This window comes from Pinus tabuliformis, chromosome 4_2 (assembly GCF_031772625.1).
Source record: "Pinus tabuliformis cultivar Carrire ecotype Pingquan chromosome 4_2, CPIR1, whole genome shotgun sequence".
NCBI classification, from domain to species: domain Eukaryota; kingdom Viridiplantae; phylum Streptophyta; class Pinopsida; order Pinales; family Pinaceae; genus Pinus; species Pinus tabuliformis.
In genome coordinates, this window is record NC_142304.1 from 634,154,304 (window position 1) to 634,161,530 (window position 7,227).

General features: G+C 39.5%; 1 protein-coding gene and 1 long non-coding RNA gene across 2 annotated transcripts; both read left to right on the forward strand.

Moving 5' to 3' along the window:
* The first annotated feature begins 1,169 nt into the window (after positions 1 to 1,169).
* LOC149170958 (uncharacterized) lies at positions 1,170 to 1,903 on the forward strand. The gene is made up of 3 exons (XR_016259520.1): positions 1,170 to 1,403; positions 1,693 to 1,758; positions 1,873 to 1,903. It is a non-coding gene; the product is annotated as an uncharacterized LOC149170958 (long non-coding RNA).
* Positions 1,904 to 2,837: 934 nt separating this feature from the next.
* On the forward strand, positions 2,838 to 6,628 carry LOC149170959 (putative beta-1,3-galactosyltransferase 8). The gene is made up of 7 exons (XM_089425790.1): positions 2,838 to 3,027; positions 3,211 to 3,468; positions 3,580 to 3,667; positions 4,175 to 4,300; positions 4,388 to 4,397; positions 4,624 to 4,722; positions 6,518 to 6,628. Exons 1-7 carry the CDS (start codon positions 3,018 to 3,020, stop codon positions 6,626 to 6,628), a joined length of 702 nt encoding a protein of 233 aa, XP_089281916.1. The 5' UTR covers positions 2,838 to 3,017.
* The last annotated feature ends 599 nt before the right edge of the window (positions 6,629 to 7,227 follow it).

Below are 7,227 nucleotides of genomic sequence, written 5' to 3' on the forward strand. Positions count from 1 at the left end.
ACCTGCTAGAAGAACTAGATCTGGTAGCGGAGCCCTGTATCTTCACCTTCTTTCAGACAGGATTTCACATTAGTGGAGCTGCTTGCTGCTTTTGAAATAGATCTTGCTAGGAATAAAGGGCATATGAAAAACTTACCTAGAAGGCTTGATGACGACACTGATATCATGGAGGATTGTTAGGATTGCAAGATCTTCATGTAGTTAAGAAATCCCTCCTCTTTGACGGCAAGATCTTCATGTAGTTAAGAAATCCCTGCTGTAGAAAAATACGTCTTGGTCTTTGCTGAGAGCTCGTGGTAGCCTTCAACATGTTCCAATCTAAGGAAATCATGATGTTGTGCGTCTTCTGAATCAATGGCACGATCCAAAATACCACCAGGTGTAACACTGTGTCCAATAACGAATCTAATAACAATGCCTTTCTTCTCCTCCAACTGCTTCAGTTTGGATCCTGTGAGGAACAAAAGGTCCAATTATCAAAATCAGCGGATATCTAGAAAAGCTACAGACAGCAGAATATCCCTGCCCTAGGTTCATACACGCTCATGAGAACTATTTTTGCAATTAAAAGCATTTATTATTTATTAACCAGATTTCAAAACCTAAAAATTTAAAAGCAATAACTAATATGGACCTTGTGGCATCCAGGTTTCTCGAACAGAGTCCCGCCGCTTTCTACTGCTAAAAGCTGTATTGATTCCAATCACAACAAATGCCTTCTGGCGTATCTCAGGGCCTTGTCCATCAGGCTTCTCAAGAACAGGTGACCCATTGAGGAACGCAGTGGAGCACAATCAATTTGGGGGAAAACGAACCCCCGGAAGATCTGCCCCGCATTTTTTTTTCGTTTTCTTCAGAAGGCCACTCCAAACTTTCCCCTGCCAACGAGCCTAAGCCTAAGCCTAAGCCCGTTTTCTTGTCGGTTTGCCCCTGTCTCTCTCCCAAGTCATTAACTGCACGAAGCCATTCAAATAAGCCATTAACTCAAGTGGTTCACCCACTGCACACAGAAAGTGGTTCACCCGCTGCGCACAGAAGCCATTCATTCACTGCATGAATTGTGCCATTGGGATTTTCCGTCGGGACTTAACGCGACACTTGGTATCCATGCGGTAGCATGAAGTCCAGCGGTCCAGCTGTGGCGACTTTTATATATTTATATATTCTAATTGTCATATTATTTTATTTAATAATTTTTTATATAACTTTTAATTATTCGTTTTTTCTTTTTATTACTAGCCTGTTTATTACTACGTCCAGTCTCTTTGCTAATCTAATTGAAATTCATAGGCTTCATTCAGGCCTACTGACTTCTTGCATGGCTAGTTTTTCAGGGTTATCTGGTTGGAAATGGAATTACAGATGAAGCATTTGACAGCACACAGGTGCCTTGCCCTGCTGTGGTAAATTGCAATACACCCTACGTATTTGAAACTAGTTTTATTTGTAGTATAGCAAATTTGTAAGGCCGTTGGAAGCTAAAATGACATTAAATTCTTAATGCGCTTCGACGATTTCTTTCGTATTTATGGTTGAACTGGCTATAATTTGTATTGAATCGTGAATCTTTGACATCATCTGATCCAGGACTCCTATGCTAAAAGTCTGACTTTGGCGGCAATTGTATGAAGACTGGGTTGAACTGGCTATAATTTGTATTGAATCGTGAATCTTTGACATCATCTGATCTAGGACTCCTGTGCTAAAAGTCTGACTTTGGCGGCAATTGTATGAAGACTGCCTTTTGACAGCAGAATGGTGCGAACTCCGGCCTCCTTTCCCGTTTCTTTAGATGCCAATTCAAGTTTTACCATTTTTCTGTTTTGTGGAGCTCAAACCATTGCTGGCTCCTAATGCCTTTTTTGTTTACAGAGTTGAAATGCAAACCGACAAGAAAACGGGCTTAGGTTTAGGCTTAGGCTCGTTGGCAGGGGAAAGTTTGGAATGCTCCTCTGCGTTGGCAGGGGAAAGTTTGGAGTGCTCCTCTACGTTGCGAGTTTCTGCATCGGTATGCTCTTTACTAACAGAATGTGGAGTAATCCTGAGACGTACGATGACGTTGATCCCACGCACAAACGGGATTTGCAAGTTCTTTCTCAAGATTTTGAAGACAAGCATGCAAGTATTAAAGCAGGAAGATTTGTAAGTATTTAAGCAAGAATATTTGTAGGTTATGATGTTGAAAGTGTTAGCAATTATATTTTTGTCATATCACCTTCAATCTGAACAAAGTCCTTGCAGTTAGAAACTTGACTTTCTCCTGTGTTCCACCTGTGCTTCTGACATTCTGTATATTCTTCTGTAAAATGGCTTTGCTGGCCCTCTTCCATGTTAGGATCCACAGTTCTTCCAATGGCTGTCATCGCAAGTGCCGTGTTTGCTCCCTATCTTATCTATGCCATTGAGTGAGCAGTTTTAAAGACCTTGTTCTACCTGTTTATGTGACTATTCTAGCACCCTTAATTTGAACGAAGTCATTCATGGATGCCTATGATGATTGTGTTGTTTCGAGGTAACAGGCAGCGGCTTTCATGTTCTCTTTCGATTTATGGCTTAACTTATGTCGGTTGTCATTCATGATCACTACCCTAAATATTGCCTATTTCAGCTACATTGTCTAGTATTTTGCTAATTCATCATACGTATTTAGCAGTTCATAGGGTAGTCAGTTGTAGTTACCAAAATCCCTTGACACTGAGGTGGCTTTATCTTTCTATGGTTTAGGCATCGATGGCACAGGATTTCTTGTTATTGTATAAAATTTGGATTTGGTCTTTGTTTGTGTGCACTTTTTTGACAACAAAATTGAAACCCTTCATTTGAGCTTGCAAATTCTTGTCTCCAGATCGTTAGACAAAACAATTTCTTCTCTTGAAATGGAATTAGCAGTTGCTCGGACTGAAAAATCAGCCAACCTCAATGGGTCACCTGTTCTTGAGAAGCCTGATGGACAAGGCCCTGAGGTACGCTAGAAGGTTAGCAGTAGAAAGTGGCAGGACTCTGTTCGAGAAACCTGGATGCCACAAGGTCCATATCAGTTATTGCTAATAAATTTTTAGGTTTTGAAATCTGGTTAATAAATAATAAATGCTTTTAATTGCAAAAATAGTTCTCATGAGCGTGTATGAACCTAGGGCAGGGATATTCTGCTGTCTGTAGCTTTTTTAGATATCCGTTGATTTTGATAATTGGACCTTTTGTTCCTCACAGGATCCAAACTGAAGCAGTTGGAGGAGAAGAAAGGCATTGTTATTAGATTCGTTATTGGACACAGTGTTACACCTGGTGGTATTTTGGATCGTGCCATTGATTCAGAAGACGCACAGCATCATGATTTCCTTAGATTGGAACATGTTGAAGGCTACCACGAGCTCTCAGCAAAGACCAAGACCTATTTTTCTATAGCAGTAGCAAAATGGGATGCAGATTTCTATGTTGAGGTCGATGATGATGTGCATGTTAATTTAGGTACCAATCCCTCATTCTTTTAGAACCAAGATAAGTTGATAACTACTATCAATGGAAGGATATCTTTGCCCTATTCTGTTATCACTAAGAACATACGGATGCTCTTCTCAGGGATGTTGGCCACCACTCTTGCACGATACCGATCTAAACCAAGAATTTACCTTGGTTGCATGAAGTCTGGACCTGTTCTTGCACAGAAGTAAGTAGCTATGACCAAATAGCATAAAGAAATTTGGGTTTCCAGAGAATATCCTAAAATACTGGACCTTTCCGAATTGAATTTGTTTATAATTTTGTGAAAATTGTGATTGAAGATGTATAGAGCTAAATGATTATAGTCTTTTGGATTTCATAAGCAAATCATATCCTTGTGCTGTGTTCTGTCACTCTGTACAAAATTCAAATTAGTGGCTTGTAAACAGTTTCCGAAGTCGTTTTATATTTAGAAGGGACATAGATGTCTTCCACAGAATTGAGGTTCTTTGTTTAAATCAAAAGCCATGGTATTATAATACTTGAATGGCAGTAAATCATGTGTAGACTGCTGTGGAGTTTGAAGTTTAAACTGAGGTGTTCTTTTAAGGCTGCCTGTTGAGGATTTTCGTGTGCCTGCTGCAATACAAAACCTTGGTTCTCGTAGTTTTCTAATATTTACTGTCTTACATTTAGGAAAATGTGCTAATAAGAATAATTTGTGTTCTTTCAGAGGTGTCAAGTATCATGAGCCAGAATATTGGAAGTTTGGTGAAGAGGGTAATAGATACTTCAGACATGCTACTGGTCAGATTTATGCTATTTCAAAAGATATGGCTACGTACATATCTATAAATTTGTGAGTGTGGCCCTGCCTTCTCCACTCGAGATATTTTTCACTAGCAGAACGTCATTGTCTGCTCAATTTTGCTTTGAGTTTTTACAGCTTTTTGAAGGTGTTGAAATTTTCATAGGAGGGTTTCCTTCAGCTGTGTTGTATATTGTCTATGATAGAAAATGTAGCTGGTATTAAGTAGCCAACCTTGAACCTTAAGGTCAAAACTCTTTGCTAATCTAATTGAAATTCATAGCCTTCATTCATGCCTCTTCAAAATATGTTGATGACTAGAAACTACGTTACATTTTCTCATTGTCTGGCTTCTTGCATGGCTAGTTTTTCAGGGTTATCTGGTTGGAAATGGAATTACAGATGAAGCATTTGACAGCACAAAGGTGCCTTTTGCACATGGAAAGGGACTTATTTCAGATGAATTATACCAGGTGTGTACCCTGCAACAGCAAAATAAGATACCATAGAATCATAGGCACAATTTTTGTATTCTTCATACAAGGATGGTAGTTCTAAGGATGCCATTTGACTACTAGTCTAATATGGTATTATTTTACGAGTTGTTTACTGTTATGTTTAGAGAATTTAAATCAGTTGGCATTTCAGTAGGTGTTGAATATAGAACTTCTCCATACTTGTTGCTACAAGCAGTAAAGGAGACTTGCAATGGTAGCTATTCGTATTCCACCAATGCTTCTTGTCAATCGAAGATATTAGAAGTGTGGGAGGTAATGCTTGTAGTCCACTCGAGTCTCCTTTGCTAAATTCAGGACATTACATTATTCCTTGGAAAATTAGTGTACGAAAAATTAGAAATATTTGATCAGTTTCTTGGGTCAACGAGCAGAATCTCTAGTCATGGTTGTTTTACAAAATCCTCTGAGGACGGATGTCTGACAGTTCATCTACAACTTGGTTACCAGGATAGGCCATGCCCTGCTGTGGTAAATTACAATACACGCTACGTATTTGAAACCAATTTTATTTGCAGTATAGCAAATTTGTATCGACTATTTTCTTTTAGGCTTTTGACAACTGACATATGCAATAAAAGACGAGGCATGGAAGAGGGCTAGCAAAGCCATTTTACAGAAGAATATACAGAATTTCAGAAGCACAGGTGGAACACAGGAGAAAGTCAAGTTTCTAACTGCAAGGACTTTGTTCACATTGAAGGTGATATGACAAAAATATAATTGCTAACACTTTCAACATCTTAACCTACAAATATTCCTGCTTAAATACTTACAGATCTTCCTGCTTTAATACTTGCATGCTTGTATTCACAATCTTGAGAAAGAACTTGTGTTCATATATGATGTCGCTATCTCTAACTGGCTCTACTGAAACTGGGTCTCCAGAGAGAGCTCTCTGTGACACTTGAACTTGCATCTCTACTTGGTTCATATATGATGTGCCATATCCACTCTATGTGTCACTATATGATGTCGTACTATAAAATTTGACCTTGTCTATTTCCAGTGGTCCATTGATTGGCACATGAAACTATGCTAATATAAGGTGCCCTACCTTTCTGCTAAAGCCGTAGAGTCTAAAGCCCATGCATGCACTCACTCTGCCTTTGTCGTGTGCCGCCTTGTAACACAGTTGGTCCTAACTAATTAGTACAACTTGGAGTTACAGCTAAACCTGTGGTGAAAGCCTATTTCGACTTGCTACTATGGGGCCTATTGGACCTGGAACTATGGAGGCTCGCTCCTCCCTAGACCTAGATCTAGATTTGATGCCAGAGACAGTAAAGCCATCAATATATGATGTCACCATAGAAACATTGACAAAGTCCATTGTAACCATTGGATTCATATATATATACGTTTGAACATAATATGATGTTGCCATATCTAAGTTTTGCCCTGGCCATTAGATTCCAGGCCCTAGATGTTGCATATCGAAGTGTTACTATATGAGCTGGCATAAAGACGTTTTAAAATACTATACAGGCATAGAAACTTTCTCTCTAAACTCATCAAGGCCCACTTCCATAGCTGACAAGGCCTATGAAATCTGAAGTCTCCATCCACTATAGAGCCAAGTGCCAATGCTAGAGCTGGGCAATGCTAATCCATTTGAACCATATAAATCATACATAGAGAATATCGACATATAGAAGTTGTCATTGCCATCAGTGAACTGGACCTACTACAACCTCTCTACTTGTCATACTCTACTTGCTCTACTTTCATGGATACGTTGTTGACCTAGCAGCCCCAGTCTGCTCAAGACGTTACTATAGGAGCTCGCCAAAGCCAGCCAGGTGCTGCTGATGTCAGAGAACTAGGCATGCCCGTTCAATTGTTTCGGGATAAAGAGTGGTGAGTAATGTGATATCCATACTTGATTAGTCAGATAAGCATTAGATTAGTGCTATTCCATTTCCTGTATTCGATCACAACTCTCATACGTAAATCACTACTAGCCACAGCCACCTGATTTCGCATTTACTACTGCCGCCACATCCATCATTCCATATGCTATTTGCTCCCCATGTCAGATTGATCACCTAATTGCACCGATCGCTCACTTAACGTAAGGTTTTCGTTTTATGCCCATTAGCTCCATTCCAAGTCAATCCGTATATGTACTTATTTCTGCACCTAGATGTTGACATAAATCTCCTGTCTAGCGCGACCCAATCTACCACCAAGATTGCCCGATGTCAGATACATCACCTAATTTCGCATTTACTTCTGCGGCCACATACATCATTCCATATGCCATTTGCTCCCCATGTCATATCGATCACTTAATTGCACCAATTGCTCACATAACGTAAGCTTTTCGTTTTATGCCGACCATTAAATACTGCCTGCTCCATCCGAGCTTCAAGTATTTTAGCTCCATTCACACTTCAAACCAGCTTACAAACACGTTGAACTTTTTTATAAATTGTCCTCTTCTGCACCTGGATATTCACA

Excerpts from the sequence above, each read along its gene's own strand:
- LOC149170959 (XM_089425790.1), top strand. Across the intron at positions 3,469-3,579 it reads TGATGTGCATGTTAATTTAG|GGATGTTGGCCACCACTCTT; the intron begins GTACCAATCCCT and ends TGCTCTTCTCAG. Across the intron at positions 3,668-4,174 it reads GGACCTGTTCTTGCACAGAA|AGGTGTCAAGTATCATGAGC; the intron begins GTAAGTAGCTAT and ends GTGTTCTTTCAG.